This window comes from Prionailurus viverrinus, chromosome C1 (genome assembly GCF_022837055.1).
Source record: "Prionailurus viverrinus isolate Anna chromosome C1, UM_Priviv_1.0, whole genome shotgun sequence".
Taxonomy (NCBI): Eukaryota; Metazoa; Chordata; class Mammalia; order Carnivora; family Felidae; genus Prionailurus; species Prionailurus viverrinus.
Window position 1 is genome coordinate 196,090,816 of NC_062568.1, and position 26,312 is coordinate 196,117,127.

General features: G+C 41.0%; 1 protein-coding gene across 1 annotated transcript in view; it reads right to left on the minus strand.

The window, feature by feature from the left end:
• Positions 1 to 7,758: 7,758 nt before the first annotated feature.
• Positions 7,759 to 26,312, minus strand: part of CLIC4 (chloride intracellular channel 4) — a 63,086-nt gene continuing 44,532 nt past the window's right edge. The window contains exons 4-6 of the mRNA XM_047871564.1: positions 20,810 to 20,916; positions 12,013 to 12,194; positions 7,759 to 11,283 (exon numbers count right to left, since the gene is read on the minus strand). Coding sequence (XP_047727520.1) covers positions 11,119 to 11,283; positions 12,013 to 12,194; positions 20,810 to 20,916 — 454 coding nt within the window. The 3' untranslated portion in view covers positions 7,759 to 11,118. The remainder of the gene's footprint in view (positions 11,284 to 12,012; positions 12,195 to 20,809; positions 20,917 to 26,312) is intronic.

Sequence of the window (26,312 nt, forward strand, 5' to 3'; positions counted from 1 at the left end):
CCATAGGCAACCTTAGGAGTCTGCTAAGGACCGTAGGGGTCTTGGAGCATCTGTAGAGACGAGGACCGACTTCTCTGCAGTCAACTGTTTAAGAGAATGACATGACCTCGTAGACCTAACGGTGTTTCCAGGGAAGGGAAGGCGGAGGTACCCAGGCCTTTTCGCCTCCTGCGGCTCCCTTGGTGGGGAAACTCCCGTTCTTCCTCAGCAGGACGATTTTGCTGGCTTACAGTGACCTCTGCAGGCAGCGGGCAGTTGCACGCCTATTTCTGAGCCGAGGAGGTGGAGAGGCCAGGCCCCTTTTGCTCTCCGGGGAGGCCCCCAGAGTCCCGCCTCACCCTCTGTCTTTTTCACAGACAACAAAGCGCCAGTGCACTGGGCACTTAAGAGTTGGAACCTCTCAGCTCCGCGTGCTCGGCGCCCACCCGACTGTGCTCCGGGGGCTGGAGCCGGGCGTGGTACAGCCGCGAACCTTCTGGATCCCACTGGAGAAGTCCACCTAGGGGAACTCTGGGCGGCTCCATCGCCGGGCCAAGAAATCAGCCTTCCCGAGGCCCCACCTGAGCCCCTCCCAACGCAGGGGAAGTGACAGCATCGAACTGAGCGCTGTAGATAAATCTCGGAACCAGATGGCCTCTATCACATTCCTGGACATGTGACCTTGAGCAAATAATTGAACCTTTCTATGCTGAAGTTATCTTACCAAAAAAAAAAAAAAAAAAAAAAAAGTGGGGGGGGGGTTATTAATCACCCCTACCTCAATAGATTGTTGACAAGATTCAAAGATTCGAAACGCTTATTTATGAATAAATATATACATTTATACGTACATTCGGGATAAGCTTTAACACAGCAAACGGGCACCTAGTGTTGAAGGAAAATTATTTACTCTCACTTGAGGATGTCCGAGGAAGAAGAATCGCTTGAAAAAACCGAAGCACGCCCATTCTTCCTGTATGAGACACAGAATCAGAAACGTCGCCGGCTGTCCCTCGTTTTCCCGAAGGACGACCCCCGCGGCTCTCCTCACTGGAGGCCACTCCTCCGGCCGGGGACGGAATTTCTCCGGGCGGGCCTGGAACCCTGCACCCCCTCCCGGGGACGACGACGCCCTGGGGCTCTCAGCGCGGCCCCTCCTCCGGGGAGCCTGCCCCGCGCCCCCGCCCCGCGGCCGCACGGTCCCCTGCGCCGTCCCCTGCACCGCCACCTGGCGGCTCGCGGAGCCGCGTCCCCGCGCGGCGGGGAGGGGGGAGGGGGCCCCCCAGGACCGGCCGTGGCAGCATCGCTGGGTCCCCCCGCCGCACCCGCCTGCACCCGCACCTGCTGCGGTCGTGGCCGAGGCGCTCCCTGCAGCCTCCCGCCTGCCGGCCGACCGCCAAGGGCGCGCGAAGGGCTGGGGTGCGCGGAGATCGCGCGCTCGCGGGCTCTGCCCCCGCGGGGAGCGGAAGCCCTCGGGCCGCCTGACTTGCAAGCGGGGTGTCCCCCTCCCCGGGGTGCGAGCGGGGCGGGGGGTGGGGGGGGCGGCGCTGCAGGTTAGAGCGGCCGTTCGGCACAGGAAGGAGGGGCGGAGGCCGGAGGTGCCTTCACGGCGCGCAGCAGCCGGGACAGATCTGATAAAGAGGAAGGAAGCCAGCGACGCGGCGGAGCCGAGCTGCCAGCTCCCCAAACTGACGCGGGTCTGCAGCTGCCGGGCGGTTTGCAGCCCGGGGAGCGACGGCAAGGGGGCCTGCGCCCCCTGCTGGTCCTTCTAGATCAGCACCCAACGGGCGCCCCGAAAGCCAGCAAGGGCAAGGCTAATGTTGCCTCCAGCACGAGGCAGTAAGCCTTCCCGGGAGAGGCAGGGCCTGTCGGGCCGGGGCCCTCGACCCTCTGCTCCTCGCCGGAGACCTGCCCCAGAGAACAGACAAGAATAGATTTGCTCCTGCTGGAGCTCTGCTGACCTGGCAACCCAATTACCTTGGCTGGCGGGACTCGGGGAGCCAAGTCGACGCTAATAAAAGCAGGAACACTTGTACAGATTGCAGCTCACAATCCGCCTATTGCTACGTTCCTTGGGCTCTAATTCTGGCTCTGTGACTTAATAGCTGTGTGACCTTGAGCAACTCTCTTAACTTCCCTGTGCATCAATTTCTTCATCCACAAAATGGGAATCATAGTCTCCATGTCATAGGATTGTTAGGGAGACTAAGTGAGTGTATGTAAAGTGGTTAGAATAGTTCCTGGCACATAATAGGCACATATGTTTGTTAATTTTTTTTTAAATTTCAGTGCAGGTTTTGGTCTTACTTTGCACTTGCTATCACTGGGATTCTCCTGCTTTCAGTCATGTCTACTTTAATTCTGCTGTGGTCAGAGCACATACTTTGGAGGATTTCTTTGAAATTCGTTGAGACTTGCTTTATAGGCCAGCATATGGTCTACTTTGCTGAAAGCAAAGTACTCGAAAAGCAAGTACTTGAAAAGAATGCGCGTTCTGCAGTTGTTGGATATAGGGTTCCAATGTCAGTCAAGTCAAGTTGGTTAACTGAGTTATTCAAATTCCTTATTGAGTGGGGTGGGAGGTTCTGTTCTTCTATCAGTTATGAGAGAGCTATGATGAAAATCTTTGATTGTGATGGTGCATTTGTCTATTTCTTCCTTTTAGCTTAGTTAACTTTTGCTGTATGTATTTAAGACTGTGTTGTTAGATGCATACAAGTTTAGGACTTTGTATCTTCCGAGTAAATAAGCCTTTCATTATAAAAGGATACCCTAAATGTCCTGTATTATAAAATGTCCTTCTTCGGCTCTAGTAATACTTTCTGCCTCAAAGCCTGCTTTGTATGATAAATGCTTATGTCTGCTTTCTTTTGATTAATGTGTCGACAGATTGACTGTTCCACCCTTTATTTTCAACCTTTCTGTATCCTTACAGTGGGTTTCTTGTACGTGTCAAATATTGGGTTTTGACTTTGTTTTTAATCATTCAACACTGACTTTTTTTTTTTTAATGTTTATTTTTGAGAGAGAGAGAGCATTAGCAGCGGAGGGGCAGAGAGATGGAGACAGAGGAACACTTCCCACTTTCTGATTTTTAATGATTGTTTAGTGCACTTATATTTAATATAATTACTCATGGTATATGGTTTACAGCTAACCTTTTTCTATTTTTTCAATTTGTCCGATCCTTTATTCCTTTAGTCCTCTTGTCCTTTTGTTGGGATTCATTGGCTTTTTTAAAAATTCCTTTCCCCTTGAATCTTAGATGTTTATTCTTGTAATTATCGTAATAGCTACCCTAGGCATTATAAAACTTATCTATGGTTTTGTAGTTTTCTTAAATCAGTATTTAATGTAAGGATCCTACAAGTACTTAACTCCACTTTCCTACTACACCTCCATCGATGTTATATATTTATAATATATAACCAGCTATATGCTGCACGTTATCTATTTTACTTCATTACATTTTACTTCCGTAAGCCAGTTATATGTCCCATAAAATATGCTTCTGCAGAATATAGATATGTAAATGTTTACTTCCACAGAAATAAAATATACGACAGTGCGTATCTGCAAGACGTTGTTGTTAAGTAGTCAATATTCTTTTCCATTTGCCTACAGAGTTTACCATTTCCATTGCTTATTCCTCCTTCTGGTTCTGTGCCTCAGTCTGGGGGTCATTTGCCTTTGGGCTGAAGTACTTCTTTCAGTATCTTTGGTAGCATTGGTCTGCTGTTGCCAAATTCTCTCGGCTTTTGTCTCTGTGAAAATGCCTTTTGACTTAGCTTTTGAGAATACTTTCACGAAAGTATGGAATTCTCCGTTGGTAGGGTTTCCTTTCCTTTCCTTTTCTTTTCAGCAGTTTGAAGATTCCCCTTTCTTCTGGCTTCCAACATCTCTGCTGAGAAGTCAGCTATTAGTTTCATTGTGACTCCTTCAAAGGTTATGGGTCATTTCTCTCTGGCTGTCTTCAGGCTTTTCTGCCTTTGGTTTTCAGCAGTTTGACTAGTATTCTATGTTGTGGTCTCTTTGTTTTGATTCCTTATGGGGTTTGCTGAGGCTAATGAATCTGTGGGTTGATGTCAACAAGTCTGGAGAGTTCTCAGCCATTATTTCACCCAATATTGCTTCTACCCCATTCCCTGTGACTTCAATTACACCTATCTTTAGATTGTGTTCTCTCTCGTGTTCTTTCCTTGTAGATTTGTTTTTGCATTCTTTTTACTGCCTTGCTTCAGTTTTGGTTTTTTTTTTTTCTGTTGACCTACCTTTGAGCACTAATCGTGTCTTCTGCTGTGTTTATCCTATTGTTTAAACCCATAAAATAAATTCTTAATTTCAGATTTGTGTTTTTTAGCTTAAAAAAAACCCGTGTTATTGAAGCATAATTTATAGGCTGTAGAATTCCCCCATTTTAGGTGAACAAAACTAAATGGTTTATACAAAAATTCTTTTTTTCAGGGTGCCCGGGTGGCTCAGTCGGTTAAGCGTCCAACTCTCGATTTCAGCTCAGGTCATGATCTCCTTGTTTCATGGATGGGTTCAAGCCCATCGTCGGGCTCTGCGCTGGCACCACAGGGCCTGCTTGGGATTCTCGCTCTCCCTCTCTCTGCCCCTCCCTGCTCACTCTCTCTTTCCCTCTCACAATAAACAAACAAAACTTATTTTCATTTTTTTTCCTTTTCCCTTTTAAGAATACATTTTGGATGACATTTAAATTGTTCTTTTTAAAAATTTTTTAACGTTTTATTTACTTTTGAGACAGGGAGAGACAGAGCATGAACAGGGGAGGGTCAGAGAGAGGGAGACACAGAATCTGAAACAGGCTCCAGGCTCTGAGCGGTCAGCACAGAGCCCGACGCGGGGCTCGAACTCACGGACCGCGAGATCGTGACCTGAGCCAAAGTCTGCGGCTTAACGGACTGAGCCACCCAGGTGCCCCTTAAATTGTTAACTTTAATTCAAACACAAAAGAAAGCCAAGTGACTAACTCTGGCAACAAAGCTGCCAAAACGCTGATTATCCAAAACTTCAGCATGGCAGAGCTGCCTCCATGCACTTTAAAAAAATTGAGATATAACTTACATACCACAAAGTCCACGCTTTTATTTTTTTTTTTTAATTTTTTTTTCAACGTTTTTTATTTATTTTTGGGACAGAGAGAGACAGAGCATGAATGGGGGAGGGACAGAGAGAGAGGGAGACACAGAATCGGAAACAGGCTCCAGGCTCCGAGCCATCAGCCCAGAGCCTGACGCGGGGCTCGAACTCACGGACCGCGAGATCGTGACCTGGCTGAAGTCGGACGCTTAACCGACTGCGCCACCCAGGCGCCCCAAGTCCACGCTTTTAAAGTACACAATTCGGTGGTTTTTTTATATTTTAGTATTCACAAAGTTGAACAACCATCACCATCATTTAGTTTTGGAACACTTTTATCACTCAAGAAAGAACACCAGACCTGCCAGCAGTCCCTCCCCATTGTCTCCTCCCCCAACTCCCGGCAACCCAGTAAGATTTCCCTCTTCTGGACATTTTGCATAAATACGTGGCCTTTTGTGATTGGGCTCTTTCACTGAGCATAATGTTTTCAAGCTTCATTCACGTTGTGCCTTGTATCTGTATTTTTTAATGGCTGCATAGTATTCCAGCACATGAACACATAGATATATAGAGATCTACAGGTTTGGGTTTGTTGTTTTTTAACCATTCGTCTGATGATATCTGGGTTGTTTCCGTTTGGGGGCTATTATAACTGACATGAGCATCCATGTACAAGATGTGCAGTTTTAATTTTCCTGGCTAGGAAACCTAGGAGTGAAATTGCTGGGTCATATGGTTGCTCTATGTTTAACTTTTTGAAGAACCACCAGGCTGTTTTCCAATGCAGCTACACCATTCTATGTTCCCATCAGCAATGTATGAGAGTTGTAATTCCTCCACCTCATCGCCAACACTTAATAATTGTCTGTCTTCTTGATTATAGCCACACTAGAGGCTATTTTTTGTGGTTCTAATTTACACTTCCACAATGACTAATATTAAGCTTCTTCCGTGTGTTTATTGGCCATCTTTGTATCTTCTTTAAAGAGAGGTCTATTCACATCCTTGCTCTTTTATTATTATAAGAATTCTTTATATATTGTGGACATTAGACCCTTATCTATAATCCATATTTGGAATAGTTCCATCATCTTAAAGATCCCTTATGTTTGTTTGCAATTCCCATTCCCACCCCCAGTGCCAGGCAACCATTACGTTCCTGTGTTTTGAGTAAACCCCTCCAGCTAATGAAATGTTGTCTCCTAAATATGGTGGGATTGTGGGAGATCTCATTCTGCCTTTTGGAAGCCCTGGGCTTAGCTTCTAGCATGCCCTGGACAGCTCTGGAGTTCAGCAAGTGTCCTGTGAGAAATCCAGTCATGTATTTGGGGTACCTCAGGTTTCCAGTGTGCCCTGTAGACAAGAGCCTTGTGATTTTCATTTCCCCAGAAGAACCCCTCTGCATGGGCCAAACCCAGTCCTCAGTCCCAGGCCCAGAATCAGCAAATGCCCCCAGGGAAGAAAATTACCAGACCATCAGTTCACCTCAGAAGGGCTTCCTCCTCTGAAATTCCAATTCATTTAGTTCGTCTTGCTTCCACAGTTTTCTGATGTTTAAAAGTATTATTTTGGTGTTTTTACTAGTTGTAGTATGAATGTTGTGTTGTCGTGACCTACTATAACCTACCCATCAATTACTGTAAGCTTTTAAGTCTTTATATCTTATCAGGCAAGTCTACTAGGCTACCTTCCCTTTTCCATGTATTGGCTATTTGAGGGGCATTAATTCTTCCATATGAATTTTTAAAAATCCATTTATCCAGTTTACACACACACACACACACACACACACACACACACACAGTTGGGATTTTGTGGGAAAATATACTGAATTTATAAATTACTTGAGACTGAATTGAAACTCAAAGACTCTTAAGCTCCCTATCCATGAACATGGTATACCTATCCATTGAGCAGGTTTCTATTAGGTCCTTTGATAATATTTTGCACTTTTCTTCATAAAGAATTGCACATTTTGATCCTAAATAGCTTATAGTTTATCTTTTAAAACAGTTTTATTTTTTGGAATAGGTAATATATTTGCTACAAATTTCTCAAAACTCAAAAAAGTATACACTGACAATTTCCTACCAATTTTCCTGTCACCCAGGTTTTTCCAGAATTGTCACTCAGTGTTACTAGTTTATTAATTTTAATATGGTTAATACTGGTATATAGTAATTATATTTCTTCATTATTGTATCTAGTAAGCTGGCTTAATTTTCTTATTTCTAACAGGTTATTATGGATTTCCTTTATGTGTATGTATCATCTGCAAAGAGCAGCCATTTGGTCACTTCTTTTTCATCCCCTGTTCTTTCTACTGATTTTACTGCACCGGCTAGAATGTTTCTAATAAAATAGCTGTAGAAAGTAGCTGGATAATAGCCATGATAAAAGGCAACCTATGTATGAAATTTGCTATAGGTTCTTAGATGGCTTCACCAGGTTAAACTTTTTTTTTTTTTTTGCCGCTGGTCCTATTTTGCTAAGAATGAGAATTATGAAAGTTCTTATCAAATTATTTTATCCACCTACTGAGAGGACTATATTTTTTCCCCCTTTAATCTATTAAATGTGCCGAATCACCCACTCATGGAAAAAAGTAGTCTCAAGTAAAACACTTTTACCCCAGGTTACTATTTATTTTCATGAGGGGGGGAAAAAAGAACCTTTTATGATAGTGAAAATATACTTTATTTTTTTAATACAATAGCTGCCAGCAATATACTGGTTCTAGAGAGAAAAGAAAATACAAGCATTCTATAATAAGCTTTCATTTGCCTTTTCAAGTAATTCTAAAGAAAATATTCCAATTCTGTTCAACATTATGACTTGGGGAGTTGAAATTTTTTCCATGATAAAAATATAATTTTGACGGCTCCAATCTTGATCATTTGTAAAGGATGGAATAAAAAAAGCCCATACAGTGTATCAATAATGAATACTTCCCTCTCAGAATCAAATACTGACTATAACCAGTATAAGAAAATGGTTAATCAATAAACTTGATGAAATGTGTATCAAAATGTTCATGAAAAAATACATTGCTATTTCTTCCCATTTTTTTACCTTGCAGATATTTTCTAAATGGAGATTTTAAATGTACAGAAATAAAAGCTATCTACATAACTCTGGAGAGATTCAAAACTCAACAGAAGTTAAAATGCCTAAACTCTAGAGTTGATCAACTTAGTGTAAGAATGTCAGAAGTCTCTTAATTGCATACAGATTGCTCAAGAATTTAAACATAAATTGTGTAAGCTGAGTTACCAAGAAATCAAATCTTATATGATTTTCATCACAAAAGCCAACAATCCTAATAAAAGATAGAAGGCTAGAGAATATCTGCATCTACATTAAAAAAAAAAAAAAAAAAAGGAAGTTATATCTGCTGAAATAAAGAGCTTTCCAACTGTTAAACACAAAAATGTCTCAGAATTCCTTGGAAAACAGAGTTTCCATTCAGAATCTAATCTTGTTGAAGGGGAAGGTAAGAAGTTTAAATGAAGGCGGAAATGATTCAGTAGTTGTAGACATAAATATCAGATGATCCACATTATGTCAAATCATACACTAATTGCCATGAAAACTTTTATGTCCTAATATCTCCCAATATCTTAAGCTATGACCTTTCCACAAGTACAAAATGGGATTAAAAAAAATGTTCTAGGATTATTCTCTTTACTAGCTTTTTGTCCATTTGCCAATCTCAATTTTATCTATCTTCCCTGATAAAGTAGTAAGGTCTTTCTACATCAAAATCAGAAGAGAGAAACCTGCCTTCCTTAGGTATCCAGAGGGATAGCCAAGTATAATCGTGGGATAGATTTTTAAAAGACACTGAAGAGAATAAATATCGAAAGTGGAAATACTTCACAACTGAGTTTCAGAATGTGTTTTCCATCGCTCTACTTTGAGGAATGTGCCGCTGTCCTCATTACCCTCTCCTCTGCACCGAGGCCACCATTCACTTGGAAGAACAGACCCCCTTCTCTTGAATCTTTTTCACACTTCAGGCTACGAGGCCCGGCTCAGTATCACCTGAATGCCAACTTACCACTTAGAAAGTAGGTGAGAAGTGGCAGTGTGCTTCCCGGTGCAGATGCGACATTTTCACCCACTGAGGCCATAGAACCTCTCAATGATAACCTGAGTGCTCTTCTTGGAACCAGGTAAGTCATCATCCAATATTTAATTATAAAAAGGTGGGTGCCCAAACTTTCGATCACCAATAAGGCGTTCTAAGAAAGGTAAGGCAAAGAAACTTCCCTGAGCCGAACGGAGACAATATGGAGCTCATCCTTCTATACCAAGCAATTACTGATAAAAATGCAGTACATTTATAAAAATCAGGCTGCTTCCATAACACCAGTGCTTACTGAATGTTACCACATCAAAGTGGGGGGAAACACCGCCACTTTAAAGCAATAATATACTTGAATTTCCAAAAACAGCCTCTGAGAAATAGCACTTCTTAAACAAGTTATGTATAAAAAATTACCAAAAGCGTATTCGAGTCACAGCGATGGTCTCTGGAGCAGTATTTATAAAGTACGTTTTTAAAAAATGAATAAATACATAGCAGACTTTTTGTTTTATTTTTGCCAAGTTCATCCTCCCCTGTCAGAGCACAGACCATCCCTCGTTTAGGACTTCAATCTAAAAAACAAGCACGCAGAGTGCTATCCCCCAGGGCGGCTTTAGAAAAATGTAATTGAAAGACGTACAATGACTGAGATTAGGCAAAACTCGGTAAATGCGTTCTCACCATCACAACTACAATTTAGTCCCAAAGGAGCGAACCATCCTCCAACCCAAAGTTTAACAGTAAACGGGAGTGGAATGGGAAAGCTCGTAACGTGTGTTTTATCTTGTTTTTAATATAGGGTGGAAAGTGCATTGTTTAGATGATCCACATTAATTAAATATGTTTCAGAAACAAAATTCTACTTGCCATTTTGACAAACCCACCCGACATTCCTTCGGTTAATATCTGTGAGGGTTAATCGTTACAAATCGTTGCACTGCGACAGCAAAATCAACTAGAGATCAGTTTATGTAGTGTTGCTCAAAAGATCTACAGACAGCAAGGTCTATGCTTACCTAAAAAGGAGCTTTTTAAATAAAGGAGGAAAGCAATATGGTTCCAAATGAATGGCACTGGGCAAAATACATACCAAAAAAAAAAAAAAAAAAAAAAAATCACACACACAAAAAAAACCAAAACAGAAAAAAAAAAAAACCACAAAAAAACCCCACCACACATTTAGACAGAAGAGCAGGTGCCCACTGGTTTTTCTCATATGGACTTGAGGAAGACCTTGAGAATTATCATCTCTCTCTCTCTCTCTCTCTAAACTTTTAGCTTCTACATAGTGTCAGATGTTACAACTGGTTTGAGGGATAAATGCTTTCGGGCAAAAGTAAAAACCCACGTACAAAATGAAACGGCAAAGTTTGCAGTGACTTTCTGTGGAAGGCTCTCTTCACTGGTGGGAGCACACCCGGGACAGATTATCCCGAAACTGACGGATACGGCGGTGTTCTGATATGGTGGCGATCCCTTCATATACGAAATACTCTAAAATTCCAAACATACATAAATATTCCTTGTACCACGCATTGTGCACCAGCTGGGGGCTGACTGAGGAGGTCACGGTTACTATGTTCACACATCAACACTCAAAGTTCCGCCGTCTACACAAAGTGAACAGACACAACAGTGAGGGTTCCGGAAGGATGGCAAACGACCTCTAAAGTGAAAAGAGCGTGATGGAGTGTCCCCAAATGGGGGGCAGGGGAAGGGGTAGGGGCAGGAAGGGGAGGCAGGGTGAAGAATTTTAACATAATACTGCTTAGGAGTGTGTACTTAAAGACAGCTACTATACCTGGTCTATCCTTGATCCTAATCCTGAATAACTGCATGTTCATGCAAAATAAGATTTCTACTTTATAGGAACAGGAGCAGTCTGTTAGGAAAAGCATGTTCTTAGGGGAAGACGTGCAGTCATCTCTCTCATAAGTGATAGTTTAATTGGTGAGTCTTTTGGCTACGTCGCTATATGCTATTTCAACCTCCTTGTCACTGGGACAGGTATTGGTAAACTCATCCCTGCTATAAGCGTTAGTTAGGTATCTCCAGATGCCAGCCATCCCTTTTGGAATATCAAAGTTGCGATATTTTTTGGCCACCACCTGAAAACACAAAGAGATCGAAAGTGAACATTTATTTTCCATGACTTATACACCAGACATATCTCCAGTTTGGGGACAAACTAATTCCAACAATCTCTGAGAACTGCTTCTATTGGAGAAGAAGTCACCTTCATCCTAACTAGAGTTTTAAATAATGACAGGACTACACATGACATCAAAACTTCAGTAGTGTCACAGTGACCGTAAACGCCTGCTCTGGGGATCCAGGGAGGAGACAGCCAAGTGTCATTGCTCGATAAATACCTTAAAGTGCACATGCTATTTTAGATGTCCGTTTTCCTTGGTCTTGACCTTTACTGCACAACTAGTGCTTACTCCTATTCTAGTTAGCACAATGTCTTACACAAGAAATGCTCACTCAGTAAATATTTTTTGCTTTGTACCAGATGATCACAGAACAGAATTTGACAATGTAAGTTTGTGTAGCAAACTCCAATTCCAAGTTACCTGCTACCTTTTTTAATTTTTATGCAGTCATAGGAAAAAATATTCTTCTTTCTCATATGCCTCAATTTTAAGACACAATTTTCCATTTAATTAACTCTATGGCATTTCAACCGTTGCCTAAATAGCATTAATTTCTACTGTTCGGGGGTTCCTGGTCATATACAGAAGATCGAGGAAATTTCACACACAAAGAAAGCGCTATCTCAATAAACAGAGAAGAGCCCCCTAACTGCAAAGTGACACCACATCCCATAGACCTACCTTGACAATGTGCAGTTTGGGAAGCAGGTTGCAGTCAGCTAATGTCATTTCATTGCCATCCAGAAATTTGCGTGTAGAAAACTTAATGTCCTCCATACTGTTCTCATCAATTTCATCAGGGAGGGGAGAGTTCAGATATTCATCCAGTTTCTGCAGGGTTTTCAAGAGACCCCTCTCCAATGCTGAAAGAAAGATGGGGATACTGTAAGAAGGAAAACCACCCGAGCCCCAAAATAGAAGCGTTACTCTTCCAGCCCGTAACTACTTTATCAAATGCTTACGCTGACACGAAGCACTGTCGAACTAGACAGACAAGGTTCCTGCTCTCCTGGAGCTTATTTACGTGGGGCCAGTATGAGACAAACAAATACATTTGTTCAGATAAATACAGAAACAAGCGGGACAGTTTCAGAAACCAGAATCCGTAAAACTTAATAACTAAGCGCCCCACTTACAAACACACTGTGGCCCAACACAGTTGAGGTTTAAACCAGAAAAGTGAGTGAGAAAAGGCAAAACCTATTAATTCAAATCTAGGGAATAAAATCTTGCTACAATGGAGATTCTTGCCCTGAATTTCAACGCCTGCTTCCCCAGGAATATTTCGATTTATCACCAAGAAACGTGTTAAGAAACTCCAATACAGACAATCCAAGCAGAAAACCCGAAGTTTTTGCACTGTCATGTAACACACAAGAAGCCAAGAATAGCACGTTTTATAATAACATGGAAAACACAGAGGTCAGATTAGTGAGTTCAATTTATACTGAATCAGGGGGCTCTTTAGCCAAGTAGATTAAGATGCTATGATTGTTATAATTCAGAAATTAAGTGAGACAGAGCCACCCCTGTATACCTGATCAAGGTTAAGGACCTTCAGCAGAGGGGGTGGGAATGTCACCGGAGAGGACTGTGGAATAACACAGACAGGTTTCCTATTATCCCTTCTTATCCTCTGCCTTCCCAATCTACCTTCACCCCCCCCCCCCCCCCAACCCTGAATGGACGAGCTCACACTGATGACTACAGTGCTTGGCCATAAAAGAAAGTTAAATACCCTGAGGTGACAATCAATACGGTTGTATAAGTTTGAATAAACTTGGTTCCATTAGAGAAAAAGACCAAGTTTTCATATGCTACATATTAGGTATTTCACCAGCAACATAAATATGTCCTAACCCAAAACGTCTTCTTCCACATTAGTCCCACCCACTCATCCCTTGGTCCCTTCCTAGCAGTCCAGATAAAAGATGTCAGTCTTAGCTGGATAAAAGGGGCTGTAGACATAAAAAGGAATAAATGGATTTTAGAGGTACTTAGGAGATAAAAACCAACAAAGCTTGGAAACAAAACTGTACATCGAGAAAGGACAGACGGGTGCCTGAGAGGCTCAGCCGGTTAAGCATCCAACTTCGGCTCAGGTCATGATTTCGCAGTCAGTGGGTTCGGGCCCCATGTCGGGCTCTGTGCAGAGAGCTCGGAGCCTGGAGCCTGCTTCACATTCTGTCAGCCAGATGCGGGGCTCAAACTCAGGGACCATGACATCATGCCCTGAGCTGAACTCACGGACCGTGACATCATGAGCTGAGCCGAAATCGGATGCTTAACCAACTGAGCCACCCAGGCGCCCAACACTTAAAAAAAACTTTTAATAAATAAATAAACATTTTTTTAAGTTACTTTATTTTGTTTTTTAACGTTTTATTTATTTTTGAGACAGGGAGAGACAGAGCATGAACAGGGGAGGGGCAGAGAGAGGGAGACACAGAATCAGAAGCAGGCTCCAGGCTCCGAGCTGTCAGCACAGAGCCCGACGCAGGGCTCAAACTCACGGACCGCGAGATCATGACCTGAGCCGAAGTCAGACGCTCAACTGACTGAGCCACCCAGGTGCCTCAAAGTTACTTTAAAGTCAGTATCTGACAACTGCATACCTTGTAGTTTTTAATATGTTTTTTTTTTATACTCTACCTGAAACGTTTTCTTTTTTAATATATAATTTATCACCAAGTTAGCTAACATACAGGGTATAGATACAGTATGCTCTTGGCTTCGGGAGTAGATTCTCAGGATTCATCACTTACATACACACTCAGTGTTCATCCCAACAAGTGCCTTCTTCAGTGCCCATCACCCATTTTTTTAATATGCTTTTTAAAAATATATATTAGTTATGCTCAGTATTTTAATATGAGCATTGTTAGATTTTTTAGAACTGTTAAATTTTTTTTTTCAACATTTATTTATTTTTGGGACGGAGAGAGACAGAGCATGAACGGGGGAGGGGCAGAGAGAGAGGGAGACACAGGATCGGAAACAGGCTCCAGGCTCCGAGCCATCAGCCCAGAGCCTGACGCGGGGCTCGAACTCCCGGACCGCGAGATCGTGACCTGGCTGAAGTCGGACGCTTAACCGACTGCGCCACCCAGGTGCCCCTAGAACTGTTAAATTTTTTAATTCGGGGCTGGTTTATATTAAACTAATAGTCTACTAAATCCTGAACTCCTTCCTTCTAATTCTTGTTATTCAATTAATACGTTATTCTTGTTTCCCCAACCACACTATTTTTTCTTTGAAGGTGAAGTCCGTGTCTTATGCTTCTGTATATCGTCTAAAATTTATGGCACTCTAGTCAAGCACAAATTAAATGCCTGTTCAACATCTGCCCCAGACTGAGAAAGGCTAACAACGAAGTATAAAAGTTTAGAGTTTCTTAAATGTCTGGAGAGGGTTCAAAAGGAAATCATGTGAAAATATAGAATAGATACTTTTACAGTCAGACAAGTGGAGATATTTGTATCTATTACATCTTTGTGGGAAGCTGAAAACAGAGGCAGGAACTGCGTATTGCTAGGAACATTAGAGCCATTTTAAGATGCAAAGAAGAAACGGTAAAAATTTTTTACTTAGGTAAATATCAAATTGGAATGTATGTATGTCAAATGATAGGGGACAAGCTCCAGAACAAAGAACTACCTATTTTATTAATAAAAGGTCACTCCAGCCATAGCCGGAATGAAGTTAGTTTATTTCTTAGAGCAAACAGTTAAGCAGGACGGCACTAGAACCCAGTAAAATAAAGTTGAGGAGTTAGCAGAACTCAATTGCAACCATGGAAGTGACAAGGAATTAAGCCATTTAAAAATAGATCAAAAATACAAAGGCAATTAATATAACTTTTTGATTACATCCAAGTTATCACCATGCACACAGTCATCTGAAATGTCAAATTTATAAATTAACAAGAGAATGAAATGTGAGAAATAGGCGGGTTATAACGTGAGGAGTCCAGGGCTTGATGGAAAAGTTTTCACGGTTATACTTAAAAGGGCTGGGGACGGGCCAGCAGAATCTCAGGACGGTAAAAAAATAAAAATAAAAATAAAAAACAAAGATTCAATATGCTTCCTATCAAAATCAATGAATACAGAATAAATACACATTAGATACAATGACTTGTTCTTTGATGGGTTTATAGTGAACAGAGTCACCGCCTCTATGGAGGAGAATACTGCCTGAATTCAAACACTGAAACAATGTCTCCAATGGCACTTGAGGGGAATGACAAGTCTGGGCAAGTCTATGATCTCCAAGCTACTCTAAATTCATCCTTTTCCTGAACTGGTTTTCAAATGTATCCAACAGAAAAATAAAATATCCTAAATCTACAATATTTGGAACATAATGCTTATCGTCCCAGAGATAATAAGGCACAGACTACACTTAAGAACCTAGCCAAACATTACAATTACTATTCTTTCCATCCTTTTGGACTTAGTAAAGCATCCACAATGAAGTTGAACTGCTGGACCTCATTAGAATGTGATTATTCATTGAGAATCTCAGAAAAAAGGGTATAGTAATGAAAACAAAGAATGCTGAATTACTTTGATTCCATTTTTTATGAGACAACACAAGGAAGCCCAACAAAACAAAGAAAAACAGAGTTGCTGAGAGGTACTACAGAGCACCATTCAATAAATATAATGAAATTTTGAAGACAAACCACGAAGGAATCTAAAGTTAAGAGAAAGAAAACGTCAACATTAACCACTAGAAGGCAATAGCAAGCCATGAGAAAGTAGCTCTTGTCTTAGCACTGTTACTCTCTGATACCCCTGCTGTGGTAATTCTGGTATCTCTACGAAGGTATTTCAAAAGCTCTCCAAAAAAAATCAGTACTTAATTACAATAGAGGCCATACAATTAGTTTTAAATTAATTCTGAAAATCGAAACACCCTTTCTTGCCTATGAAAATATAGCAAAAATTTTCACACACACACACACACACACACACACACACACACACACACACGCACGCACACATGCCAGGGTCAGAAGTGTGGGGAAATGAATACTCTCACACTAGTGAGAATATAAACTGGTGCGGACTTTTGAGGAACAAAACCTTCTGACCTATTTAGAATGTAGCACAAGGACACTGTGACTGGCATCACTGTTTGTCATAATAAAAAACAAAACAAAAAACTTGAGACAATCTATATGACTGTCAACAGGGAAATAATTAAACAAAAATCCTTATTATGGAACACATTAAGCAACATTTCTAAAAACTGAGGTAGATCTATGATCTCCAAGCTACTCTAGATTCATCCTTTTCTTGAACTGGTTTTCAAATGTATTCAACAGAAAAATAAAATATCCTAAATTTACAACACTTGAAACATAACGCTTGTTATGTTTTTTGATATGGGAAGACTTCTACAACATAATATGTGAAAAAGACAATAGCAGAATGTAAAACACACATAAATACATACTCATATACAATGTTTGCAAAATTACATAGAAAAAAGGATGAATACTAACTGTTGGGGAAGAATTTATATAAGGTTATTAAGAAGGACAATGAAATTCCATTAAATTTATTTCTAAACTATTGTAACTTTTTTAGTAAGCATACATTACTCAATCACTGTATAATTTGAATGAGTAAATGCAAGGCAGAAAGCATGAAATGTAACACGATCATGCTAATTTCAATAAAGGGTAACTGACACAAACAATTTTTAAAGGCCAAGTAGAAAATAGGGAGTGGTAATGAGTATTTAAAGATGATTAGATCTATAATTCGGTTACACAGTTACAATGGTAAACAACCACCCTCTGATTCCAAACACTTCTGGGGGGGGGGGGGGCACAGCCAAGGAAGAGGGGAGGAAAGATGAATTTTGAATAAAAAGGAACTAATTAGAACTTACAGGGATCCCTTGCCTCCATTTAAAAATAGGAATTTGGGGCGCCTGGGTGGCGCAGTCGGTTAAGCGTCCGACTTCAGCCAGGTCACGATCTCTCGGTCCGGGAGTTCGAGCCCCGAGTCGGGCTCTGGGCTGATGGCTCAGAGCCTGGAACCTGTTTCCGATTCTGTGTCTCCCTCTCTCTCTGCCCCTCCCCCGTTCACGCTCTGTCTCTCTCTGTCCCAAAAATAAATAAACGTTGGAAAAAAAAAAATAAAAAAAAAATAAAAATAGGAATTTGGACACTATGAAATATGCCTCAGAACATATAATGGCGGGTTTCATCACTGCCAATTCATTGAGCTCTTAAGAATATTATAAATATCAGGGTGCCTGGGTGGTTCAGTCAGTTAAGCGGCTCTTGATTTCGGCTCGGGTCACGATCTCACAGTTAGTGAGATCAAGCCCTGCATCAGGCTCTGCGCTGACAGTTCCAAGCCTGCTCGGGATTCTCTCTCTCCCTCTCTCAAAATAAACATTAAAAAAAAAAAAGAGAGACTATTATAAGTACCAACACCCTAATAAATTACCTATTAAACAGTTACATTTGGGAACTTAATAATTTATATAAATTAATGAAATCCCAGAACTGAAGAAAAAAAAAGTGGATCTGCCCAAGTCCTACCTAATTCATTCCCATGAGAGGAATGACTATTAACTTCTTTTAATGCTTCAAAAGATTACACAAATCTTCTCCCAATCAACTTGGACATGTTACCAAAAGAATTAACCTTTCTCTCACTTCCTTCCTTCCTTCTTCCTTGCTCCCTTCCTCCCTCTCTCCAGACCTACCATATTTCCCTTTATTGTATTCTTTAAACCCTATTTGTTTATTTTCTACCCAATCTAAGTGCTGACCCTTCTCGTTCACTGGCCCAATACTGCAGTGTCTAGACATCTAATCCCTCACTTAGAATTAGGTCTTAAAATGTCTTAAAAATGTTCAAACATACTGAGTTTTGTAAAATACTTAATAGGCTGGTAAAACTAATCAAAACCTTGCCTACCCCGATTTACTGTGTAAAAATGACAAATTCATCTCCACGTAAGCAGTTTATAGTTTGGGGGAAGAAGGAGAAGCACTAATTTCTTAGGCTTATTTAAGGCATTTTATTGCACTAAACAGACAGATAAGACATCTGAAACATGTATACACACACACACACACACACACACACACACACACACACACACTCAGTAAGCTCCATAGTAATTTGGAATACTGTTTTCTAAAGTCCCAGGGCAGTGACAGGCCCTATGGGGGAAGGTTGCTTGGCAACTGGAATTCTTATTTACCAATAGGTAATTTAATATAAAGCCTTCTAAGTTATGCACTGTCTGATCCATTATGTTGTTTGTTCTTAGTGGTTACAATTCTAAGGACAGTAAGTGTAGGTGGCTACTTAAGACAGTAACAAATTGATAGGAAAAAATAGAATACAAAGTTATACTTAAGTGAGTCACTTTCTCCCCTGTTCTCTCCCCTCCATCCCATCCCCCAAAGCAATTGTTTGGCATGTGCGTGCGTGTGCGTGCGTGTGTGTGTGTGTGTGTGTGTGTGTGTGTTTAAGCAAATTTATTTTTTCCCCTTTCCTCCCCACCAAGTGTCAAAAGAAATTCAACCACCCTCCAGTTTCCAAAGGCTACGTGGAGAAATAAAAACATTATGAATTTAACTCTGAGAGTTCAAAGAAATGTGGGCAAGAGCATCTGCATATAAAAGGGCAGTTTCACGGAAAGAAGAGTCACCTGGATAAAGGAAGGGGACAACAGAAGATACTGTGTGTGGACAGGAGGGGATCCAATGTAACTGTTTACTTAGTATCTAAAAGGCTTAGACTGAAACATCCATCAGAAAAAAAGCCAGTTACTTAGGAAAAGTGCTCCCAAACCCAAGGCAATTACTGGAACACATTTAATAGCTACAAGCCAGGGCTGGACACTAAGACTGTTCCCTCCCTCCCTTTGTAGGAAAACATCGCATGCAGTGAATATTATCCCAGAAACCATTGAAATTCAATACTAAATTGTAAACTGCTGCAATTTTAAAATTTAATAATAATAATTTTTTAAAAAGCCTGAATAGCTTGGAACTCTGCCTACTGAAATAACATCAGAAAATTAGCAAGTGTTTCAACTTTTTAAAAGATGTTTATTCTTGCTTAACCAGCACTGTTATTTCCCCCCTTTGGTGTTCTTGTTCATTTGTAGCCATAAACTTCTACCCAAAAGAACCACACCCGGGCTACCAAACTGTCTAAAACTGCGATGGATTCAAGTGTCTTTAGGAGCTGGCGTTTTGGGTATTGTGATTACTTTTAATTAATAAACACTAACGTTCTCTCCACAGAGTTTTATCCAGACAGAACGATGCTGGATGCTTTGACGCTTCTCAAAGAGAAGAAAAAGAAAAATTACTGAATGGTGTAGTTAAGACAAGGTTCATTAAATGGGCCCTCTTTCAAAAAGACCTCCCTTCCCCATATATAGTTTCGGTAAATGAAATAAGATAGTGTCCTTCAATAAATAAAAGAAGGAATTTGGGGGCACCTGGGTGACTCAGTCGGTTAAGCGTCTGACTTCGGCTCAGGTCATGATCTCACGGTCCGTTGAGTTCGAGCCCCGCCTCGGGCTCTGTGCTGACAGCTCAGAGCCTGGACCCTGTTTCAGATTCTGTGTCTCCCCCTCTCTCTGACCCTCCCCCGTTCATGCTCTGTCTCTCTCTGTCTCAAAAATAAATAACGCTAAAAAAATAAAAATAAATAATAATAAAAGAAGGAACTTATATCTGTACTACCCTAAACAATACTCACCGTGAAAATATGACTTAAAACTAAAATCCTATTTCCGGATGCAAGAAATTAGGAATTATACTCCCCAGTATAAATGCCCTCTTAAGAGTCCCTCCCAAAATTGCTCTTTAAGGATAATTATCATAGAGGCGCCTGGCTGGCTCAGTGGCAAGAGCACGTAACTCTTGATCTCAGGGTCATGAGTTCAAGCCCCATGCTGGGTATGGAGCCTACTTAAAAAAATTTTTTAAAGTAAAAATTAAAAAAAATTTAAAAAGGACAAGTATCACAAAAATCCATCCAGGCTGACTTTAGGCTGCCAGCACCCAAGAATAAACAAAAGATTTAGCAATAATTTAAATGAAGTTAAATCAGTCTATTCCAAACCACCACAACCACAGAATCCATGGTTTCTGATGCACCGTTAAGTCTTTGCATAGTTCCCCTTCATGGTAACTTCTCAGAAGACTGCGAAAACAATTTGTTCAATAAACATTTTATCACACATCCACTATATGGCAGGCACTGTACCACTAGCCCCAGACAGGAAAACGACAACCTCTAATCAACTTGGAAAGCCAGTTTTTAATACTTAATGGGACTATCTGGACTCCAAAGTAACCATTTATAATCACCGTATATCGGGATTTTTCGGATTTATTCGAGGGGGGTTTTTGGTTTGTTTATCTGCAGTGGTAATCCAATCGTCTGTGGGGTTGTTTTGTTTTGTTTTTTTTTTTTTTTACCTTCATTAGCCTCTGGCCTTGAATTCTTGATATATGCAGAGAATTTGGCAAAGATGTCCATTCCAGCAGTATTTGATTCTGGGTGTTTTGGTGAAAGCTTCAAGTACCTGGCGGGAAAAGGTGATAAAGGATTAGAAAGGTCCTCCAGAGATCTGTTAGCGCTGAGTTCTCTCAATCCACAAACCATCGTGCTAGCAGTTACTAGACATCTTCTAACAGTTATGACTCTAAGAAATGCCATCATCTGTTTTCTATGGTATTTTTAAGACGTGTTTTTTCCTTAGGAAACAAAGCTCTGCACAGTGTTTTTGTTCGCATATTAATATTCTTGGCAAGCAAAGGGCATCCGCGCTCACTTCCATTTTATAAATTAGAACGCTGGGGAAACAGTCTGCTTGCTCGGAGGTGGGTGCCAAGCCAATGCGGGTCTTAGAAAGAGAGCTCCAGAGCAGCACTGTCCAAAAGAACTTTCTGTAATGAAGGAAGTATTCTATATCTGAACTTCCCAGTAGGGTGGCCGCTAGTGATGTGTGGCTGGCTATCTGGACAGGAATTTCAAGAAACCAGTGTTACGTCAAGTTAAAAAGTCCCCTCCTCCGCTTGCGCCAGCCACATTTTAACTACGGAGCTTTCTCAAAACAGAGATGCCAACCAGATTCTTGGTGTGTGCCCTGCCCTGAACCACCCCATGCAGCAGTGCCAGAGAATCCCAACAGCGGGAAAGATCAGGCATTTTGGTCAAGACAAAAACAGCAGGAAGCGGACCACTCACTTCAATCCCACGCTTGGGATTTTCCAAAACCTTCCCTGTATTAGACATTGTAAGGGTGGCACTGGGCAACAGGAAGAGAAGTTGCCCGTAATTTTGCTAACAAGTGTTCTGTTGTGTTGTTACAAAGTTGGTCTACTTTGACATGACACATAGCTTTAAACACACACACACACACACACACACACACACACACACACACACACAGAGATGTGTATTTTGCATATTTAAATCCCAAACACACATACTCAGTGTCCATTTCTTGCTCAAATTGGAAAATACATGTGAAAAGGCTCAGCTCCTCCCTCTTCCCTTGGGCGGAGTCGCACGCACACAGGGAGTTGGCGGCCACAGGAATTCAGACCATCAGCACCCCAGTAGGAAGACAGATTCATCTCCTCAAAGGCCCTGCCAAATTTCCCTGGAAAGTGGGCCTGGGGGAGTAAGACTTTGGAAAAAATCTGACATGAAACTACGAACTTCGGTTTCCTCAGATATTGTAGGATGTGGTCTTTCCACTTCTTTAAAATTAAAAATGAAGGTGAGGTATTTTTAGGTAGAAATTTAATTTACTTGCAAGCTATAGTTTCTGGTTAGCTTTTATATTCATATTTTTTTACATCTGCGATTCTGAAATCAAGGACAGGTACATCTAAAAATCTGGACAGAGGACTACATGGGTAAGGAGATTATAAAGTATCTACTGAATACTCACAGGCTCCATTTGTCTTTCATTTTATTAACTCTCAATTGTGAAGCTTAAAGATTTCTCTTATAAACAGAAATATTTACAGAACAAATTCTTCAATGAACGATGAATTTCATACAGTATAATGTATACTACATTAATAATATATAATAATTTTTTTTTCCCCTCTTAACTATAGAAAACCTTACCCTCTCTTTCTCTCTCTCTTTTTTTGCCCCCGGCTTTGGGCTGAAAGAGTTAATTCCAGGTTCACCTCCCTGAAGTCCCCTCGAGTATAAAAACAACAGCCTCCAGTTTAAATGTTTTTACTACCTGTAATACAGTAACTTCATTGATTCATTCCAAACAAAAAATAGCGCAAGGAACCTACGTGCCTCTTCAATACATCTATGTTTTCCTCTAGCCAAGTTTCCATAATTATTCTTCTTTACCCCACCCAATATTTAGCTGTACCTACTTTTTCTAATAAAGTTCACTTCCTAATTCTCAAAATAAGAGGCGTGGAGGTAGGCTTAAATTGTAGATCATTTACATATTCATTACTCACATATATTCATTTATTCTCATTATTATGGGCCTGCACTGTCAGGCATTATTCTAGGTGTAGGGGATATTATGATGAGCGCACAGAGGCATATTTACTAAAGACCTATTTTAATTAACAGGGAAGAATGAAGAAGGATTTGCAATCAGCATATCCTTAACCATATGAAAACAGATGCTATTATGATTCTTAAAAAATAAAAACTGTCCTCTAAAGCAGGTTAGGCATACCCTACTCTTCTCCAAGACAAACCATTAAATTTGTACTATTTAATCGATAGAATACTTACAAGAGACCACCTCAAATTCTCATTTTGCCTAAAAGAAAATTCTATTCCAGAAAGCTTACATTCTTGGTCCCCAAATCCCTAGACTAGTTAAAAGTATTGCCAAACTAAAACCCAGGTTTCCTGTCTCCAAGTATTGTTTTTGCTTTTGTTTTAGGACAGATTGGGGTCTCTGAAAGATAAAGCAAATTCTAAACCAGGAGGTCCAAAATCAGTTGCCAGTTCATTTTGCATTTCCTCAAATACTGGATTTTAACAATTCATCATTATTCACTTTCCCAAACAGCTTGATAAAGCAAAACTTCGACTGAGAACCTTCATTTCAACATTTAACAAAAAGGAAGGCAAGTAATTAACAAAAGGCTACCTGTCAGCAACACCACGGGGATGAGCATCCAGGGTACAAAGACTTTCAGATCAGTCCTTTATTCTGTATTACATCACAGACTGTGAATGGTAAGACTAGCTAAGAATACTCCCATCCTTTTAGGAAAGATCTCAGGCATTTGCTTTCTCATGTGAATATAAGAATAAAGTCTGAGTATACAACACATTAAATTATCCCTGTAAATTCAACTTTCATTGTATTTCTCACTTTAAAAAAAAAAAAACAACAAAAACAGGATTAGGGGTGCCCGGACAGCTCAGTTGGTTGATCGGCCAACCTCAGCTCAGGCCATGACCTCGACAGTTGTGAGTTCGAGCCCCAGGTCGGTCTCCGTGCTGAGAGCTCAGAGCCTGGAGCCTGCTTCGGATTCTATGTCTCCCTCTCTCTCTGTCCCTCCCCTGCTCTCTCTTGCTCTCTCTCAAAAATATACAAACATTAAAAAAAAAAAAAAAAGGATTAATAACCCTTTACAGAGCTCATCTTCAAAATTATCTAACTTCCCCTATCCTTCTATTTTTTTTTTTAATCAGTAAGTTAGCCAAGTATACCGGTCTGCTTCAGTGAAAACTCCCAAGTTTCAAAGCTTTTTTGAAAGCTTTTTTGGCAAAGTAGTTCCTTAATTCAAGCAAGGGGAATTAGTTATGTATTTATAAATACTTTCCCCAGAGGAAAAGAAAGAGAAAGTTTCTTCTACGTATGCTGGTTACACAGACCAGAAAAAAAAAAAAAAAAATTCTTGGATTTAAGCTCTTCACTAGTCTCTAAATTCTAAACAACTCTAGAACAAGCAGTTGCCTGTATTTATATTTGTCATGATCGAATCAGAAGTGCTCGCATAAAAACACTCTGTTCTCAGTACCATCAAATGCCAAAAACATGTTATTAGAAATGCTAGCTTCTGGTCTGCCAGCTTGGGCAACTCCTCTGCCTTTTCTCTTCATCCAGTCTAGAAACACGAAGGCTCTCAATCAGGGAGTGAGGAGGGTCAGCAGTAGTTAAGGACTAAAGACCTTCTTGTCCTTGAGGGGAAAGGCAGTGAGCCAGGGCAGTCCCTGAACGCCCTAGAACACCACAGGAAGGGAAAGGGATGCCCGTGGTGGTCCGGGAAAGAACTTCCTTCCTCCTCCTGCTCATCTTCCAGAAACAATTGTGCCCAACAGAGACTCTGCTGTTCATCAGCACCTCACAGTAGGGGCCGCGGGGCCCAGTAAGGGGAAGCCCCTGCCCATCCAAACGTGCTTTTCAAATGCATATACATAAAAACTCATCATGGGGCGCCTGGGTGGCGCAGTCGGTTAAGCGTCCGACTTCAGCCAGGTCACGATCTCGCGGTCCGGGAGTTCGAGCCCGCGTCGGGCTCTGTGCTGACAGCTCAGAGCCTGGAGCCTGCTTTGGATCCTGTGTCTCCCCCTCTCTCTGCCCCTCCCCTGCTCGCACTCTGCCTCTGTCTCTCAAAAATTAAATAAACATTGAAAAAAATAAAAAAATTTAAAAAAAGAAACTCTTCAGAATATAAACTACAGCATAAAAACAAGGAATATAATGGGAATAAGGCATGGGGATTAAAGAGTACACTTAGGGGGCCCCTGGGTGGCTCAGGTGGTTAAGTGTCCAACTCTTGATTTCAGCTCAGGTCATGATCTCACACTTGTGAGATCGAGCCCTCTGTTGGGCTCTGTGCCGTGTGAAGCCAACTTGAGATTCTCTCTCTCCCTCTCTCTCTCTCTCCCTTTCTCTCTCCCTCTCTCTCTCCCTTTCTCTCCTCCGCTCACTTGTGCACATGCACGCTCTCACTCTCTTTCTCAAAATAAACATTTCAAAAAAAAAAAAAAAAAGAGTACATTTAGCATGATGAAAAAAAATAAAATGATTTTTAAAAAATACCCTTAGAGAGAATTCAGCACATTGTGAACCTTTTAGGACAGAAAGATCTCCAGATACTTTTTTTTTTCTTTACTGATTTTTTTTAGAAAGTTTTCCAAGTTTTAAATTATTTAAAGTGAAAGAAAAGACCATCTCTGGTTAGAGTATCTCTGTGAACATGCCCAAACAAAATGGAGCTGAAATTTCTGTATATAAAAAGCAAAGTGAAAATGTTTATTTTCCAGGTCTGATTCAAGAAGCTGTGATGTCTCACAGAACACTGAATGCTAAGAAACTTGAGTATTTTTGATATTAGTTCTACTATTATCTATTATCTTAATGTCTGTTCCCTCTGAGAAAGACAACAAGAAGGAATGATGAAAATCGTCGCTACAGTTGTGGAAAGCCTAGACTGCCCATCTCTCTCCTTCGTTCACCTGCAGGATGCCACTTTTTGTTCATTAAAGCTTAAGCCAGGTATTGTCTCTTTTCTAAAGCCTTTCCTGCCTCCACTCACTTCCCTTCACCATGCCACCACCCCCCCTCCATCCATAAGGGACCGCGCTTCCTGAGGGTAGGAACTGTGTCTTACTCACTACTGTATTCGGAGGGCTTTGGCTGTAGCATAAATGAGCGAGTGAGTTCTGAGGAAACAATTGTTTTAGAACCCTCTGACCCAATAATCCCATTCCTGGGAAATTTATCTGGATATGGCGAGTAAAAGTCAGATCAACTAGCAAGAAAGCCCCAGGCCAGAAGAAAAACAGTTCTGTTTTCAGGATGATGGCACCAGAAAAGTCTAAAAGAAATCCATAATGCATTGAACCTACGCCAGGATTATAGTAGGATGCAACACTGCACGTGTGCAATGCAGGTAACTGTCACCACAGTCCATCTGTCCTTTAAGTGTACCTCACATTATAGGAAATATAGTTGAGTACTTC